The sequence below is a fragment of the Sceloporus occidentalis genome, unplaced genomic scaffold (assembly GCF_023333645.1).
Source record: "Sceloporus occidentalis isolate IW3139 unplaced genomic scaffold, rSceOcc1.0.p SCAF_43, whole genome shotgun sequence".
Lineage (NCBI taxonomy): Eukaryota > Metazoa > Chordata > Lepidosauria > Squamata > Phrynosomatidae > Sceloporus > Sceloporus occidentalis.
In genome coordinates, this window is record NW_028317023.1 from 5,909,400 (window position 1) to 5,928,513 (window position 19,114).

General features: G+C 35.6%; 1 protein-coding gene across 1 annotated transcript in view; it reads left to right on the forward strand.

Moving 5' to 3' along the window:
* The window catches only part of LOC149289761 (adhesion G protein-coupled receptor G2-like), a 48,352-nt gene extending 29,855 nt beyond the window's left edge, over positions 1 to 18,497 (forward strand). Inside the window, exons 6-21 of the mRNA XM_089490270.1 lie at positions 1,928 to 1,939; positions 4,721 to 4,787; positions 5,978 to 6,141; positions 6,694 to 6,886; positions 7,248 to 7,404; positions 8,670 to 8,813; positions 9,134 to 9,262; positions 10,356 to 10,401; positions 11,096 to 11,199; positions 12,268 to 12,389; positions 12,922 to 13,193; positions 13,910 to 14,009; positions 15,173 to 15,453; positions 16,583 to 16,684; positions 17,082 to 17,234; positions 18,331 to 18,497. Of these exons, the coding sequence (XP_089346396.1) occupies positions 1,928 to 1,939; positions 4,721 to 4,787; positions 5,978 to 6,141; positions 6,694 to 6,886; positions 7,248 to 7,404; positions 8,670 to 8,813; positions 9,134 to 9,262; positions 10,356 to 10,401; positions 11,096 to 11,199; positions 12,268 to 12,389; positions 12,922 to 13,193; positions 13,910 to 14,009; positions 15,173 to 15,453; positions 16,583 to 16,684; positions 17,082 to 17,234; positions 18,331 to 18,497 (2,213 nt within the window). The remainder of the gene's footprint in view (positions 1 to 1,927; positions 1,940 to 4,720; positions 4,788 to 5,977; positions 6,142 to 6,693; positions 6,887 to 7,247; positions 7,405 to 8,669; positions 8,814 to 9,133; positions 9,263 to 10,355; positions 10,402 to 11,095; positions 11,200 to 12,267; positions 12,390 to 12,921; positions 13,194 to 13,909; positions 14,010 to 15,172; positions 15,454 to 16,582; positions 16,685 to 17,081; positions 17,235 to 18,330) is intronic.
* The last annotated feature ends 617 nt before the right edge of the window (positions 18,498 to 19,114 follow it).

Genomic DNA, 19,114 nt, shown 5'->3' on the forward strand with positions numbered 1-19,114 from the left:
GGCATAGGCACAGACTGACCAAAATAGGGGAAAAAAAGCGCACTTCCCAAATGTGGCCTTTTAACCCCAAACAGCAGTCAAACCCATGCATGGGTGGTATCACTGTACTCGAGAGATGTTATTGAACACATATTAGGGTGTTGTTTGATAGTGACGTATACCTGGAGCTATAAATGTATACCCAAAGTACAATTTGTGTAAAAAAAAATACCAAAAAAATACTAACACAAAGTGTGGCAAAGGCTGGTGGTAGAATCTCATGCATGGAAAGGGTTAAAATACTAGCATTTGAAATACCTTGGGGTGTCTAGTTTTCAAAAATATATGATTTGATGGGGTAAATTGCATTGGCCGGCTTCAAAGATACCCGAAATGGTACATGGGGGGAAGAATTACCAGATTTGGAAAAAATGGTTTTGAAATAGCAAAACGCTACCTGTACTTAATGCTCCATAACATGCAGAAAAAAGCAAAAAAACATAAAAACATTGGGTATTTCTAAACTCAGGACAAATAGTAGAATATATTTAGTAGGGTTTTTCATTAGCTTTTTTGGATGCGTAAAAGATTTTTGGGGTAAAAGTCAGAAAATGTGGGTTTTTTTACATTTTTCATCATATTTTATTATTTTTTTTATGGGAAATTAGATAATATGATTAAAACAATGGTATCTGAAGAAAGCCCTTCTTGTCCTGAAAAAAACAACATATAATTTGTGTGGGTTCACTAAATGAGTGAAGAGAAAATTACATCTAAACACGAACACCGCAAAAGTATTAAAACAGCCTCGGTCCCAATGGTACAAAAGGTAAAACAGAGCCTGGTCCTTAAGGGGTTAAGATAATGGTATTTCACGCAATGTGGGCCCTATTAATACCCTGCCTAGTTTTTCTGATAGGAGCCTTATAATAGCCAAAAACATGATGGGGATTTTAGTTCATGAACGACCCCGTCTTAGATGACAAGTACTAATAACCAGCACATAAGCGTGGTTGAAAGGACTATACTGGTAAATTGGGGACTATTGGCAGCAAAACAAAGGTCGTATCAGGTGTCAGACAGGTACATTTAATCAAACTGTTTTGTGAATGTTGTTTTAATTTAACTCCTTTTGCAGAAGGACACTATTGTGAAAACAACACCTTCCATAATAGCTGTAGGTATTATAATCTTTTCCTTCCCCGTCACTCCCTTCTAGAAGCACAGAATGTATTTTTATTCCTTTTTTATTATTTTTTTTTACAGTGTCCACAGGTTATCTATGCGATATATCATCTATTTGTAACGATTCAGGTTAGCTGATTTTCTTAAACTCATACCCTTTTAATCCATGTACGTTAATAAGTGATGCATTGTTGGCTATAACAATAGAACTAATAATAATAATATTAATTTGCATTAAAAGAGTGAAGTCCCTGTATCAGTAAAACAGTATGCATGCAGGAGCTTCTGTATGAAAATCATCTTGGCTTACACATATTTATACTGTTCATATATATTGGGTACTTTTCTATTTCATACAAGCACATTTGGCCTGAGCCAAATTTTAATGGAACCTCACTTAATTCGCCACACCTCTCTTTTACTTACTCCCTGTGTGTATATATATATATATATATATATATATATATATATATATATATATATATATATATATATATATATATATATATATATATATATATATATATATATACATACATAAATCTAAATTATATATCATTATGTAGGGTTAGGGGAATTTAAAATACTTTTGCATTCATAAAAAATGTAGACTGGTTAAACCAGATGACTTATTTACATACATAGTGTAGTAGTCAATATTATTAGTATTTATTGTTTTATATAGCACCATCATATTCTGCATATTTCAATCAAAATAAGAGTATACTTTTTCCCTATAGAAATTTACTACTTTGTTTTCCAGTCAAACGAAACGGTAAGTGTTTCTATATTGTTTTTACACTCTGAGTTCACTTAACACGTATAGAGAAATTTCTGCAATAACATATAAACCCAGAGTAATAATTTTATGTTGAGCCACCATGCAGTGTCACAAGGTGGAAGAATGTATAGCCCTGCTTCACCCTTGGATTTCCCATGTAGACATGTAACCATGACAGTTATATAGTATGAATAAAGCTAACTTTGGTGTTATTCCTGCCACCCAGTAAATTGGAATAGAGCCCAGTCAGTGTGTCCAGGTTTTATGTTATGTTTTTTTTGTATGGAAGGGGATTTAGTAACGTATTTGGGGTTAGATTTGAAATTGGGTTTTAATTGGGTTAGATTTTGATTGGGTTTAAGCATTGCACATTTTCAAAATGTTTACTTTTTTCTACACAACCCACATAGTTTTCTGTGTCTACTTAGCATCCAAAATGAATGCATCTGTAAATACACAACATTTTTACACCAGTGGTTATGCACTGTTATTATATATTTTTTATAGTGCCGATAAGTACGTTCTGTTGAAACATGTGTGATTTTTTTTTTCAGGTTTGCTGGGGTTTAAATTATAGTTTCATGTAAGTTCTTTGTTCTTCTTTCACTTATTATCAAGGGCATTTATGGGTGCATACCATAATTTGAAATATAGTGTTACACAGAATATGAGTTACACTCAATATTGAGTCATGAAGAATCTCCCTCCCCTTCAAAATTGGTACATTGATGACTTCATCTGAACAACTGTAGTTAGGGATATCTTCGATAGAGTCAACTCAATTGACAAGTGCCTGTTTACAACCTTACTATGCAACTGTGGCAGAGATTATTCATGCATGCGCTTTTATAAACAATTTGAATGTGAATAAACGGTATTATTGTGTTCGGTGCTTCCCGTAATTATTTTGCTTTGAAACCCTATAACATCAGAACCACTTTCCAATATATTATGGATATCTAATATGATATTTTACAAGTAAATTTACTTAACCCTCTACCAGAATAAATGTTAAATATCCTTTTGTCATTTTGCGGCAGCTGCAGTAAAATTCTTGTAAAAAAATCGTGATAGTGGCCCCGATACAATTTTGTTTAACAGATGACCCTCAGGACTTTTTCTCTAGTTCCCTTCTAAAAACAAATCCATATTCTTATAGATCATACGTGGTCCACCACACTAAAAAACAATTTTGTGGTGGGTGTTGATGGAGTAACAGATGGCATGGTACATGGTAGTTTGTTTTATGACTGTAATCTCCATGGCTTTAGCTAAGCTTTTTTTTTTTTGTGTATTTTACAGCTCATCAAATAATAATACGGACAGCAATATTACAAAACCTATTTTGGTAAGTTTGAGTTATTACTTAAAGTATTCTTTATTTGCTTATTGCAATATGTAATATCTAATTTTGTATCATTTTCTGTTTCTCCTGTTGAAGGGTCTTGATTCTCATTTTCACTCAATAAATGAAAGGTATGTTTTTAAAGCATGAATCGATTTTAATTTCTGTGACTTTTTTATAAAAAAAATAATAATAATAAAAAAAAATTTTGGACTAAGGGATGGTGGTGTTGAGTCTGGAACAGTGGATAGCAGAAGCCTTTGGGCTAATCAGGTCCAACAATTTTGACTGATCTGACTGTTCTCAAACTGGGGTAACCAAACTTGATTCTGATGATGATAAATTTACTTCTGACATGAACTTAATGTTTAATATGTATTATTTGTGTCTTGTATTCACAAACATGATGTAGAGAACTAGCTAGTTGGAAGAGAAGGTGATAATATATCAAAGCATACATTTTTATGTAGATCTACTGTAAAAGGGGGGTGTAATCAGTACATTAATAATAAAAAAATCATGCTTTCCTTATGTAAGTACCACTTATACTTGACCAAACCTAGAACAGCTGTAAAGGTTTAATTATATGATTTTTGCTGCTTTGTTGCTTTTCCTAAAAATATAATAGATAACATGGATAAAAGATGGTTCTTTATTCCTCAAAGTAAAAATAAACCAAGTGTTTTCCTTTGTAATACATTTTTTTGGTTGTTTTTTAGCATGGGGAATTGCTCTGTGTTTGTGCGAACTGAAAATAATTCACAGCCATGCATCATACTGCAGAATATAATACAAGAAAGAAACTTAAGTAGCTCACCGGTTATAAAGAGACTTCGTAAGTATAAGTAACTTCCAACTTTCATCATATTTTGACTTTGTTCAGCTCTTCCAACGTTTAATCTATCAAGCACCAGAATATAGTACTATAACAAAACATGAGAATACAGAATTGCCAACAATATTAAAATTGACATTGTAACGATAACATGAACACACTTTAAGATGAACCATGGCTGACCCAGATGATCATTGGCATGATAATTATTTATTGGTCAGTTTTATGTGTACACATGCATTATGCATAAACATGTGGGCAGTCACACTAACCCTGATGCTGCCTGTTAGCACAACCGCCATGTTCAAATGTATATAGGTAGCTTGGCTACTTTTATACATTTGGGTCTGAGTTGCAATGCCACCAAGCCTTCCTAGTGGTTTTGCATAAAGTTTTCTGTATTTTCTGTAGAGCCACCATTGTTACTTCTGCCAGGTCTGACAGAGTTTGCGATCACTTGACTTCATTATAAATCACCACCATACTATTAAGTACCATGTAAAGAATCCGCCTATCAAATTCAACAACAGAACCTAGAATCTTAAAAAAAATTACCAAATACAATGAATAAATGGCAACTCTTTTTCTGTTTCAGGAACCTGCTGTTGTCCTGCTGTTCCTGTATGCCCTACCAATCTGACATACTTCAACAACCTTACCTGGTAAATTGCTACAAATCTGTTGCTATTTAAAAAAATAAAATAAAAGCAAATATCCTCAAAACCTATAATCCAAAGTTTAACCAATAAGAGATAAAAAAAACACTTTAAAAATTACAGTTGCCTGGCTGAATCAACCCTGTGTAAAAATAGAAGACCAATATAATGCATTGAATCATGGGTTACTAGTTTCATCAATCAAAACTAGTAGAAATAATGATTTCAGAGATGTTGCTGAAAAACTAACTTAAACCAAGACATTGGGGATTATATATGAAGTTTGAATCTAGTAAACATTTGGAAAACTTGTCACTATAGCCATCATTAGAACATCCCTTTGGTTGCCATGGGGATAAGATACTATTTTTTAAGTGGGTACCAATGTACCATTTATACGTAACCCCCCAATGTATCGTGCTCTGCTTTGTTTTATTGGGCAAGGTTGCCATTATTAAAATACCTTGTATCAATATTTTGATATCTTGTATCAAATGTCATAGTCTGAGATTAAATCATCAGGTATGTCAGACATTGGGGGTTTATTTAGTAAATAGTAATGCATAGATACATGTGGGATGAAAAAGATCCCAGATAATCCTGCTTAATACATGGTTATGTTGGTGAGACTGAATTCACAGAATTTGTATTTTAACTATGCATGATGCAGGGTTAACTTGAGCTTTTTTTTTTCAAAATAGATTTGGTGGCCATTCATAGTGCGTAGTTAACTCACATGCTGAGATCTATCTTTCATCTCTTCTGAAACTCACTGTTTTGTGAATGAATCACATCATCTTTTGAGTTTGTTCCATTTGACTGCATTACTCTAGCATAATGTGTTAGGAAATGTAGTGATTCTATCATTTATGGCATCAGCCAGTAGAGCCACATACCAAGAGTTTAAAAATGTACCATTTGGCCCCTTGTATGCAGCCTGTGGCCGCGTGTACTTCATTTCATGCCAGGGCCAATTAGTCATCCCCAGTCTGGCCCTGCCTTCTATTGAACCTGATCATTGAACCCATATAATAAGTAAGAAAAAAAAAAACAAAAAACTGCTGACTAACCTGAAATATCATTCATTGGTTTGCGTTGATTTAGAATATAATATTTAGAATTGATGCTATTTGTTCTGTATTGATTTGTTTCACAAAACTAAATAAAAGTCATTTTAATATGTTTTATTTTGTTAGTGAAGGAACCAATATCTGTACTGGAGGTGTTTCTGGCACAAGTACCACCTCGGGTTCTCATGTCACAATAAGTACCAGCAGCCATGCCAGCGGAAGTGTGAACAATATCACATATACCAACATATCTCCAATTCCTACCACCAATAAGAAACCAAGCAACACAGGTAAATGTTAAATAATCAGACCTGAAGGAACAGTCATGGTGCTTTTTAAAATAAAGTCAATATAATATTTAGGTCTCCCAAAATTGGTGTGACTTAAACCAGTGGTTCCCAACTCAGTCCTTGGTGTGTATTACCAAGTCAGCATTTATTAGTTATCACATTCTATGCCAATAGACAGGTTGATAATATAGGGACCATTGATGTGTCCTGAGAGCTGGGTTTCAGAACCACTGACCTAAACATGTCCCTTTTACCGAGTTAAGTAAGTGCCAAAGTCACCAGCTTCTTTGCACAAAGTGGTATTTTTCACATAACAAATTGCACATAATGTTTAAATACACATTATTTTCTTAATCAGGCAAATAAACTTTATATAGTTCAGGAGAAAATAATATATTGCAGAGGCATCTCCACTGCTGAAGGTATCCTTACTGGAGGTTCATTCAATTCAGATGTTCTTGCAAATATTGTCCTTCATGATTTTTCTGTGTGGTGATGCAGGTTGCTACGTGTTGGAAGGCTATTGATTTTCCTCTGTTTCTTCTGTTACAGCAAGTGACTTGAACAGGTTGAATCAAACCTTGGCATCTGGGAATCTTAATTCATCTGTGGTGGATAGCATTGTGTCTGAAATCGAAAACATGTTATCTGGAGAAGTTAGCCCCGAGAATGCCGTCTTATTGGTTGGCGTTTTAAACACTTTTTTAAATATTTCAGAGGCCCTTATAACACCTGTATCCAAAAGGTATGTTGTGACGTTTTATTAAGTAACGATATAGAATATGGAATTACTGACTTTATCAAACATACATACAGTATATTAACTTCAACCCTGTACTTAATTAAAGCATAGTTGTCAGGACAGTTTCAATTAGTGTCCCAACAACTTGTCCATCGAGCCGACGCTGCCCAAGGCTTTGCACATGTGCGGTGTGGGTGGGAAATAAGCTGAACATGGGCAGTGTGTGATGATGTGTTATGATGTCACAGCGATACGCATACTTTAAAAGAATAATTTTTGAATGCATCATTGTAATGTTCTGAAACAAATGGTGTCATGTTAATATTTAGGAAAAGAGATAACTGGTTTTCATTTTGCCCCACAGGTTAATACTGATCGTGGATAAAATTGGCTTACAGTTGACATTCCCTGGACAGTCTATAAATATCACCTCTAATTCCTTGGCTTTGGCAGTGAATAAAGTCAATGCCTCTTCTTTCACTGAAACATCCTTCGGTGTTGACACATCATCAGGTTTGCAGGTGAATAAATCCCATTTACTAACATTTAAATTTTTTGCTATTATTTTAACACGTGACTATAAGTCATGCCTCTGTTTGACTCTCACTACTTATCTTTACCTTTGCCTCCCACTGTCTGCTTTTATTCCATTCCTCACATTTTTTACATTTTCTTCTAGCCCAGATAGTTTTGGCTTCTTTTGAAAAATGCAGGTACAACAAAAGCATACAAAAATCTAAAAAGCAGGCGTGTAATTTGTATGTAAATTATTTAGCCATGTTTACCGGTTCATTGGCTCGCACACATCTCTGGCTCACCGTGCAAACGCCTGTTGGGCAGTAGCCAAAAACACCACATACACGCAAGCAATGTGGCTGCTGGCTGCATATGCCTGGCATGCATGCTACATGAGCATGAACACATAATGTGCAGCCATGGATATCCAACCATCGGCTGTACTTATGTCATCAGGTGGCATCTGGGCTTAAAGTGCCAGGGCCGCCTCCTTGCCATGCTCTCAAACAGACAAATTTCTTCCAAAGTCACATGTCTGAGATGCAGGGTGTCTGATGGCAAATTCCTGTGTAATGAATCTCAATTTACATGGACTGACGAAGATAGATTTTTACCACCACAGACACAAATACCATGGTTACTCCACCAGATGGCCAGTGGTTCAAGACCTCCCTGGTCTGTTGATGTTGAATATTGGTGTTAATTCTAACAACATTAGGATTACCTTCACACAGCTGATGGGCCAGGTTTCAGATCAGATGGATTTAAACCTAGTCAAACTGGAGTCTTGAGCACTAAAGACACAATAGGCTTTCAAGATAAAATATAAAGCATATTGTGCATCTATAATTAGGCAGGTGTGCAAGTTGACAGTTTGTGTAAAGACCGCTTATTCCAGTTTTTTTTTGGTTGCCTTCTCAATTGATGTTCCATCAAACATTAATGTGAAAAGTCACTGCATATTTTCTTCACAAATGTCAAAGTTTTTCATTACACTGTAGTTGCTGGTAATATAAGCACAAACATCCAGGTCCCCCTCAATCAAAAAGGTGCATATCAGACAAAAAAGGCTGGTTATAAGAAATTTGAAGGGGATATATGGTATTCCATGCAGGAGAAAACTGTTGATAACACATCATTAAGTATTCAGCCAATTATATTGAGAAGAACATAATTGTTACATTTAATGAATATATATACTAAAAATTTATATTAAAACTTTAAATTTATTTTGTTATTCTATTCTTATTATACAATTTTTATCTTTAAGGTGTCAATAGGTTCGCAAGACTCAATCAATAATGACGGGTATATCATTCTACCGGCATCTTTACTGAATAGCTTGTCACCTGGCGAGAAGGACATTGCTTCAAGAGTGCAGTTCAACTTCTATGAAAAGACCAGCCTCTTCGTGGTAATTTAGTTTCTGTTCTGCATTATTTTCTATTCTGCATACTTTTTGAGCTCTGAGTGATCAACACTTATTACAGAGCTCTTATGTCTTTGAATGTCTTAAATTAATGGTCAATTAACACGGGACACTCACTTTTAAATAATAGGATTGAGAAAAAGTGTTCATGTACATTATATATTTATTATAAATATATATCCAATTGTAGGAACGCAATGCTATGGCTTATTTCCTTTGTATTTCCTTCATATATTATCGTCTGTCCCTTCCTTTATTTGTATTTCTTCTGCTCTTCTCATTGATATTGACATTTTTTTTGTCAGGACAATTCCTTAACTAAAAATCAGACATTGGTTAGCAAAGTTATATCATCAAGTGTTGGCAACATCACAATACGTAACTTAAGTGAAAATGTGACTGTGACTCTAAAAACATCACCCCTTCAAAATGAGGTAAGCAATTTTCCTGATCGTCAACATAGATAACAGTGTTTGTGTGTCTGCGTGGCCTTCTGAGAACTAGATGTGGATAGAAACAGCAAAGGACTGTGCTAACTTAAGTGGGATCTATTTGCCAAAGGGAGAGTTGGTTGGGTAACTTACAGGAGAACTGAGATTTAACTCCTTGTCCTGTCCATACATTATGAAGGTCCAACCACCAACGAGCATCTGCTGGTCGTGTGTAATGCATAGTTAAATCAGTCTCCTTACACGTTGACCTCCATTTATTGCTGGAGAAATTTTCTAGGAATTACCCTTCTTAATGAATAGTGAAATTTACAACCCAAATCACAACTCTCCCATTACTGAATAAACCCCAAAGAGCAACTATGTGGAGTTTTGTCTTACATGCAGGTCCACATATAGCCATTAGAGTAACAAAGGCTGACCAGATCTTCACTGGGTTCCTGTTATTGACTTTTATGCATTGTCTTGTTGTAAATGTGTCAGAACTGGGTAGGGCACATTGAGCAGGGAGAGTAGTCACAATACTAAATCATCTCTGAGATTCATGTTTTGTGAGGCATGGTTAACATCAACAGATACCTCTTAAGAATAGCAAACTGAGTGGTTTTTTTAATGTAACCGTAGCTAAAACACACCTTCATTGATTAGACTCCAGGTTTGCTAACTCCTGCCTCCAATTAGCTTTAATTGAAGTGATTAGCCTAGGGATTCACACAGATTCAACGTTTCAATGATGCATTCACTATGGACAAGAACAATACATTCATTTCTGTGACAAATTGTGTTTATTAATTATTGTAACTTTGCTCATTCCTAAGGGTTCACTTCCTTTTTTCTTGCCGCTCTATGTTAAGAGTTGGTAGTTGGATGAGTGTATTATGTATGGCCTTTGCCTGGTTTATGTAATTGCTGTTCTGCTTCATTCATTTATTCAATTTTTTGGGACTTAGTTTATCTTAGATATTTTTTATTACTGTTTTCTTCTATCTATATATAAGGAACAGATTATGCAGCATTTTACAAAGGAATTTGAATCAAAATTTCACTTATCATTTGCTTGTTGTTTTTATTTTAACAGACACATTTTTCTATGCAGTGTGTTTTTTGGGATTTCAAGAAAAACAGTAAGTGTTGTTATAGCATAGCATAGCAAGTACATTTCTCAAGATAGACTGGGGCAACATTTTCCCTTCTTTGAAGACCTTAAGCATTATTATGTCATTGACCTTGTCTTATGTTAGGGTGTACCACACATTATTGAATTCCCTTACTTTATAAGCCTTTACAACTTCTGCCAGGAGGCTGTTAAACTTTCTACCACTTTCTCAGTAAAAACATCCTTGCATTACAATTAAGTTCCTAGTTTAAGACAATGACCACTTGCCTTAACATTTCTTGTCTCAAAGCCTTCCAGAAAGCACATAACCCTGTAAAACTGCTGTCTCATTCATAATTATTACTGAGGACATTAGCATGTGATTATCATGTGATACAAAACCAAGCGCTAATCGATTGTTGCTATAAAATGCCATTAAACCTTCATAAGTGACACATCTGATAAGGTTTATTTGCTTAACATACTAGAGTGTGTAAGAAGAGGAGAAGTGGAGAACTAATGTTTGATATAAGTGGAACAGCACCTTTATAAAATTATTTTTTTTAAATTGTCTTCAGAGTTAAGCTATGTATTTAATAGGATTACTCTAAAACATGTTTCAGAATTTGCTAGAAAAACCCGGTATGTTTTCACACCAGCATTACGCATTGGAGTTTTTTTTTTGTTTTGTTTTGTTTATCCAATCTTTCATTTATTAACAGTGGGAAAAGGAGGCTGGGAGTCCAGTGGATGCATAGTAGCCAATTCAACGCAAAATGAGACTGTGTGTAAATGCAATCATCTGACAAGTTTTGCAATACTTATGGTAAGCAGATTCTTGCAGAATTCTACTAAAGGTATGGCTTAATTATGATGGCACATTAAAACCTATTGGAACATCTGACTATTCCCTAGAATACATATAAATGCTTTCTTTGATGTTCATTGTGCTTAAAAAAAATATTGCTTCAGTATTTCAGCCAGGGAAGAGCAGGCAACATTTACCCTGGGGGACAAATTCTCATGAGTTCCCCAATATTGATTCCCAAAACACATTTTAAAGACAACGTGTTCGCCAATGTGTACCATCCAGTCTGGTCAAAAACACATTAAGAGAAATATATTCATCTTATAAAGGAAACATACAAAGGATTCAGAGTACATTTGTAGCAAGAACCAAGTAGACCAGAGGGACCCAGTAGTGAAGGCCGGCTACAAGATGGTTAGCCGCTCCAGTTCTCAAATAAAAGGTGCTCCTCAGGAAAAAAAAGTCTCCCAAAGAACTGTACCATCAGTCAGGACACACCAGCCAGGATGGAAAAGAATACAAACTTTATTGGGGCTTGGCATGATTAATAAACCCACATTGCCCAGAGAAGGGTAGATGACATACAACAGGAAGCATATTAACACAATAAACATATAACACAATGGCAATGAATTACACAGACAACAATGGCACCACTCGAATCTCATCCTACAAACAGCAATGTCAAATACACAACGGTGGTTAAGGGATTAAGGAAGTAATACTAAGTAATGTAGACTATACAGTGAGACATTAAGACACAAACAAATGGAAACTAATAATTTTCAGGGATCCAGCATTCATTATCACACATATTAATGGGGCTATGGTACAAAATAACCATCAAGGTAATAACTGGGTCCTGTTACAATATTTTTGGCCAAAGCTTGAGTTACTCTAGACACCACTGTCGTTGTATTCATAATTAAAAGTAAAAGACGCAACAAAGCTGCAGACAGTGGCCCAAAATGTTGAAATCTGATCAGTTTAGGGGGCAAAACCACCCTGGTAAGCTGACCCTGATCTCGGCAGTGAATTTTAATTTTCATTACTGCACTTTTCTTCTTTTTTTTTGTTTGTTTTTAGGATGTATCAAGAACCCAACTCAGCCCAGAAGACACCCTGATACTAACGTTCATCACATACATTGGTTGTGGTATATCTGCCATATTTCTCTCCGTGACTCTCGTCACCTACATTGCCTTTGAGTATGTAACAATAACTCAAATAACTCAATAATTATACTGAATGTGTGTGTTGGTTGACAACGGATGATTAGAACACAATTGGTCTTGTTTAGGACATTGGGCCGGTCCGAGCCTTGTGCAAAACCCACAGAAAAAACAGACAGTGGGCTCAAAAACCCATCACACCACAAGCATACACATACATCTGAGCACATGCACTGAAACACTCATGTTTACCACACTGATTTACATATACTGATTCATATACTAATATTCACTTTTTTGGGGAAGTAACTTTGGGAAAGTTAAAAAAACAGAAAACTCTACACTTACCTTGCTTCAGATAATTAATAAAGTGAAAAATGCTTACAGGATCAAGGGGGATACCAATTGAAGAACGCTTAACACATTTTGCGCCCCTGCTGGCGCTTACTCATAAGTTGCTGTCACTTAGACAAGACAAATCTTGTATTTGCTTAGTATAGATTTTCTCTTTATCCATAGGAATGCAAGAAATAAACACAAATAAAGTAAATTTTTTATTATTTTATAGGAAGATCAGGAGGGACTACCCATCTAAGATACTCATACAGCTGTGTGCAGCTTTAGTCTGCCTAAATCTCACCTTCCTTCTTAATCCATGGATTGCTTTATATAATGACATCCCAGGGCTCTGCATCTCCGTGGCCGCATTTCTACACTATTTTCTCTTGGTTTCAATAACTTGGATGGGTCTAGAAGCCTTCCACATGTATCTCTCGCTTGTGAAAGTCTTTAATACCTATGTGCGGAAATACATGCTGAAATTCTGCATTATTGGATGGGGTAAGTGCAAAACAGTATTTATAATAAAGATTGTAGTATATAACCCAATTTTTGGTGACTACTTTTATCTGAACACTCTTTATGTTGCTTCATTAAAGGAAAAAAATCTATGGTAATATCGGATTAACATTCTACCTGATGAGATTATTTTCATCTTGGATGTCTTCGAACAAATCCATAGATGACATTTATTATCTCTGTTCTCGTATGAGACAATGAATAGCCTCAGATCTACAGGTTTAGTCTCCCATGCAGCCTCACCAACAAATAATGCATATTGAAGTTCTTCATAAGAACGTTCAAATGCATTCTCCAAGCTGTTAAAAGTAATAGTAGTGTTTACCTTAAAGAAAAGTTGCAGTTCCAGTGCATACAGAGGCCATGTTAGACCCCTCTGAGCTGTCAATGATCTAGAGCTGGCTGGCGGTAAGTATACCGCTTGGGTGCAGTGGCAGCAGGATATCCACAATGGCTCTTTAGAGGCAGATCCTCTTTAAAGAAAAGAAGAAAGAAAATATCAGTGTTTTTCACCTTCAAATACTTTGGAATGAGTGGGCATCATTCTCATTTTAACCCCCTAAGGGTAAAGCCATTGATCTTTGAGGATAAATAACTGAATCTTGTCTGATAACGTTTAAACATGCATTTGGATCTGTATCGTGGATAAGTTGGTGTGACACCTGTAATAACTAATGTTTAAATTGGGGTCTTGTCAGGTCTCCCTGCTGTTGTAGTGGCAATAATATTGGCTGTGAACAAAGATTTGTATGGTCTTCAGTCAAGTGGAAAATATCCAAATGGATCATCTGATGATTTGTAAGTAGAGTTTCCAGTTTAAGTTTATGATAAATTAATGCATGTTTACTGTATAAGTACTGTAAAATCTAATAGCACTTAGAGGTCAAGAAAACCAAAAGAATAATAAAATACTATAATTCTCATCTTTCTCAATTTTCTTTGTCAGTTAAGAAAAATATATTTTTGTACATCAGCTGATTTTTATTTTAATAAACTCTCATCTTGTGAACATGAACATGTTTTACATACCGGTATAACATGTAGGTCTTAAGATGCATAGGTTCAAAAGAATTGGTCACCCATAATACATCCCTTAAAATATTGTTTTAAGTATCTTTATTGGTTATCAAATGAATATGTATATATACTATATGTGTGTGTATGTGTGTATATATGTATGTGTGTATAAAATGCAGACTACACAAATAAGTCATAGTTGCAGGAATAATTTGTCTCATGCTTGCTACTGATCAGGTACTGTCAGGTTTTGGGGTTGGGGTGAATCTAGCAGGGCCGGCCTTAGGGGTGTGCGACCTGTGCGGCCGCACAGGGCGCCATGGCAGCAGGGGCGCCTGCCCAGGACTTAAATTAAAACATCAGGGTTTTTTGTTGTTGTTGTTTTTTTAACTTTATTTAACATCCTCCATGTTAAATAAAGTTTAAGCGAGAAGGGGCGGTGGGGGGGCAGTGAGAAGGGGCAGAGGGGGGAAAGGTAGTCAGAAGGGGCAGAGGTGGTAGATAGTAATAAGGGGGGAGAGGGGATAGATAGCGACAAGATTTTTTTCCTTTCTTTTTTGGGACGGGGGGACGCCAGAGGAGTAGTCCGCACAGGGCGCCAGTACACCTAAGGCTGGCTCTGGAATCTAGCATTTATTTTCAACGGGTATTTGTGTTTGAAGAGTACAGAGCTATACTATATTGTTGTGCTCTTTAGTTACACCTATCTTTCTGTATGGGGCAGGCTCAATCAGAATAAAATCTTGATTATTTTTTTTATAAAAAGTGTTAATTACCTGTATATTTCATGTGTTAGCTATGTAGATATGAGCACAATGAGTCCTCTGTACTGGGTCATACAGTATATCATGTAATTCAGATAAATATTATACGCCTATATAACCTGTAGTTAATTAGATGTCATGCTTTCCAAATAAAACTAACAAATGTTTCTTTTATTTCAGTTGCTGGATCCATGAAATCATATTTTATGTAACTGTGGTTGGATACTTTGGAATAATATTCTTGTTGAATGTTAGCATGTTTATAGTAGTTCTAATACAACTATGCAGAATCAAGAAACAGAAGCAACTTGGATACCAAAGGAAAACCACTTTACAAGACCTGAGGAGTGTGGCTGGAATCACTGTTCTACTTGGTATCACCTGGGGCCTGGCATTCTTTTCATGGGGGCCTGGGAAAGTTGTAATTATATACCTTTTCACCATCTTCAACACGCTGCAAGGTGAGTCTCTGTCTGCTTTTTTACAGTCGTGCCTTATTCAGTTATTCAGCAGGTTTATAAACATTTAAGGCAGAAATGACATGTGTTGTATGTGACATAAGTGATTACTGGAGATTGCCTGTTCATGCACATGGAACCAGCAGACAGTCAGACTTACAATAAAGCATTCTAGATGCGTACTTAGAATACCTTCCATTTAGTGGGTTAACTAGATATAAGTAAATGTAAGTTATCCATTGCTACACCCCTGTTCCATCTTTTTTTGTCTATCTACCCATTGTTCTGTCCCTGTCTCTTAGTAAAAGACAATCAGTAGACCTGCTGAAAGACAATGGTTCCTGGTATGTCCCCTTCAGCATACTAAGACCTTTTGGACAATGCTATGCTTCCAACTTTGTGGTCAGAGTTTGGAGAAAGCCCTTTTTTATTCCAGCATGACTGTGCCCAGTGCACAAAGCATGGTCTATAAAGACATGGTTGGATGAGTTTGGTGTGGAAGAACTTCACTGGCCCATACAGACCCCTGAATTCAAGCCCATCAAACACCTTTGGGATGAACTGGAACAGAGATTGTGAGCCAGGCCTCTTCATCCAACACCAGTGCTTGACCTCACAAATGCTCTACTGGATGAATTTGCAAGAATTCATACAGAAACACTCCAAAATCTTGTAGAAGGCCTTCCCAGATGAGTGAAAGCTGTTATAGTTGCAAAGGACCAACTACATAGCTATGTTTTTACAATGCAATGTCATAAAAGGCCCTGTTGGTGTAATAGCCAGGTGTGCCATTACTTTTGTCCATATAGTGTTCATTCATTGGCCAGCGCCTTAAAAAAAATGCAGTGCCTTGAGGTCCAGATTGTCAATTGTATTCTTTCTTGCACATTTTTTTGTTTTGTTTTTCTTGCTGTAAAGATTATTTTCGTAATTTTCGTAAGTTTTGCGTCAGACTACATTATCGACCATGCAATTGATGTTTTACGGATATCTACAAACACAATCTTTGTAAAGAAAATTAACTATGTTTTGTGATAAGTGCACCAGGACATCTGTTACATGATATTGTAAGGTAAAGTTGATGTTTTTTCAGGATAATTGTAAACCCCACTATCTTTTATTTTTCTTTTAGGATTCTTCATATTTATCTTCTATTGTGTAGCAAAGGAAAATGTCCGTAAACAGTGGAGAAGATATCTTTGCTGTGGGAGGTTTAGGCTGGCAGAAAATTCTGGTAAGCCGTCATCTTGACTTCTGGACCTCAGGGTCTGCATGGCTGGTTCCTCCTAGAGTTACTACACCACCACCAGTTAACATCATTATTTGGTGGAAACCGACTGGCCCTGGCAGCGCTTGCAAGGATGATATGAGAATAATGGGATGACTTTGGAACAGAAAGGGAATTAATATGTTCCACCATTTACCAAAGCTTAGCTTCCCTTAGATAACATAGTACCTTTTCAAACCAAATATCAACCAAATAATACCCTTTACTAATTGCAAATAAAACATTTCAAGATATAGGTTATAAGTTAACTTTTGTTAAGGTTTGTGATGGTAGCAGTTTACTTGATCATGAATATTAGATTACTTAATTAGTTAAAAAAAAAATTCTGTATCTGTATGTTTAGACTGGAGTAAAACAGCTACCAATAAGCTGAAGAAGCAGACGGCAAAGCAAGGCGTATCTAGCAGCTCAAGCAACTCAATCCAGTCCACCAGCAACTCCAATTCTACTACGCTGCTAATATCCAATGAGTATTTAATGCATCAGAATGGAAATGGTAAGGTTAATTCCTGATTATAGAGACTCTTCATGGTCTCGCAGTCTAGGATGTACATATTCAACACTTTTTATTAAGTGACAATTGTTTGACATTCTTCTTAGTGGACTTCCCCACATGTAATAAAACTGCCTTATGCTCAGCTAGCTAAAGTATAGGAGATGTGGACTACAGTAACTGGATTGTCAGAGGTTGTCTACCCTTGAGTCTGCAAGAGGTTCAAAAGTGACTGACTAATATTGGATGACCCCCTATATATTACATTAAAATCCATGTAGAAGCAATCAGAGAAAACTGCACGACTTATTGACCACTGTGTGCACTGATTGAATTGTCAAAAAAAAGTTTTGACCTGTGAGTGTTCCCCTCTCATGATAACCACAAAAATATCATATAAGTAAAATAATGTATAGGGTGAGGCATAAATAAGGTACGTCAGCAAAGTATAGTCATTCCCTTATTGCTTTCTGCGGCACTCTAGGCAAGCTTGTGGAACTTGGGAAATTAGATGTGAAAAGTATGATGCTCAATGCAATGATTAGTTAGGAAGATGTTATATTGTTATATTTGGCACTGTAGGTAGTATTTTACTGTCCGAAGAGGGGGGTCTATGAAATAAAAAGATAGTCTCATCAACTTTGCATTTTAATGGGCATAGTTTCTAATTTTGTAGTGCAATTGGATATTATTATTATTATTATTATTAGATATTTTAATTGTAATTCTTTTAATTCAATTACATATTAATGTTGGGTAATAAAATCAAAAGAATTTCACAAAGCTAATTCCCTATAGGCAGTGGGACAAATCTAATTAGTTCAGCTTGTGATGCTTCAGATCTTCCCTGAGACTCTGCTGAGTTATTTATTCAATGAGACTGGCATTGTGCATTGTTAGTCAACAATTACTATGATGGGAGTAAGATATAAAGATTAGTGAATAAATCTTTAAACCTACAAAGTAAGAGTATATGTTATTTTCCTAGATATCACTTCATAATACAAGATGATCATTTAAAGAATAAAAAGTATTTACATATCAATTGGATATTTTCATTACGGTGATTTTAGTTCACAATTTGATCTTCTTTTTAAAGGATCCGTTTTCAAAGAAAGAAATGGTGTTTCCTTCAAGGTGCAGAATGGCAATGTTTCACTTAATGATTTCCCTGATCCAAATTCCACAAAGAACAGAGACATGAAAATGTCACCCACCAAAAGGACTTCCAACAGAGGGAGTGTACATTTCGTTGACCAAATGTAAAGTAACTGCTAAAACATGGATTCTGCTGTGCAAAGTTGGGACACTCCAAAAACTCATCTTTACACATTTGTTGTATCACTGAACACAATTGGAGAATATGTAGCATAGAAGACTTCAGCTGATCGGATGCTATATTTTTCATCATCTAATAGACTATTTTAGCGAGAAGAACTTTTAAATTAAGTGCAAAGCCTGTTTGCATCTCACAATGCTACCCTCTGCCAAGTTATTTGTCATTTTCACCACACCGTTTTCCATTCCTTAATATAATCCCTTATACTGTATTTTTATATATTTAATTTATGTCCGTTTAAATGTTTCCTTTTGTAAAATAGAACTTGATTTGCCTTGTATTTCAGTGTTTGAACCTAGCCCTTAGCGTATAAATATGAGTTTTTATGGTCATGTTATTTTGCATCACTCACATTATTATATCATAAACACTGCCGTGCATGATTTTGTGCCTTTTAGGAATACAATAGTAATTTTACTAGATTCTACCATGTTTCTGCTTTTTTTTTTTTTTTTTGCTGTATAGGAGAGTTCTGTACTCCCTTCAGAGGTTATTTATATTAAATGACGATAGCTGTGATACCTCCTGATATCCTTTTGGGAGC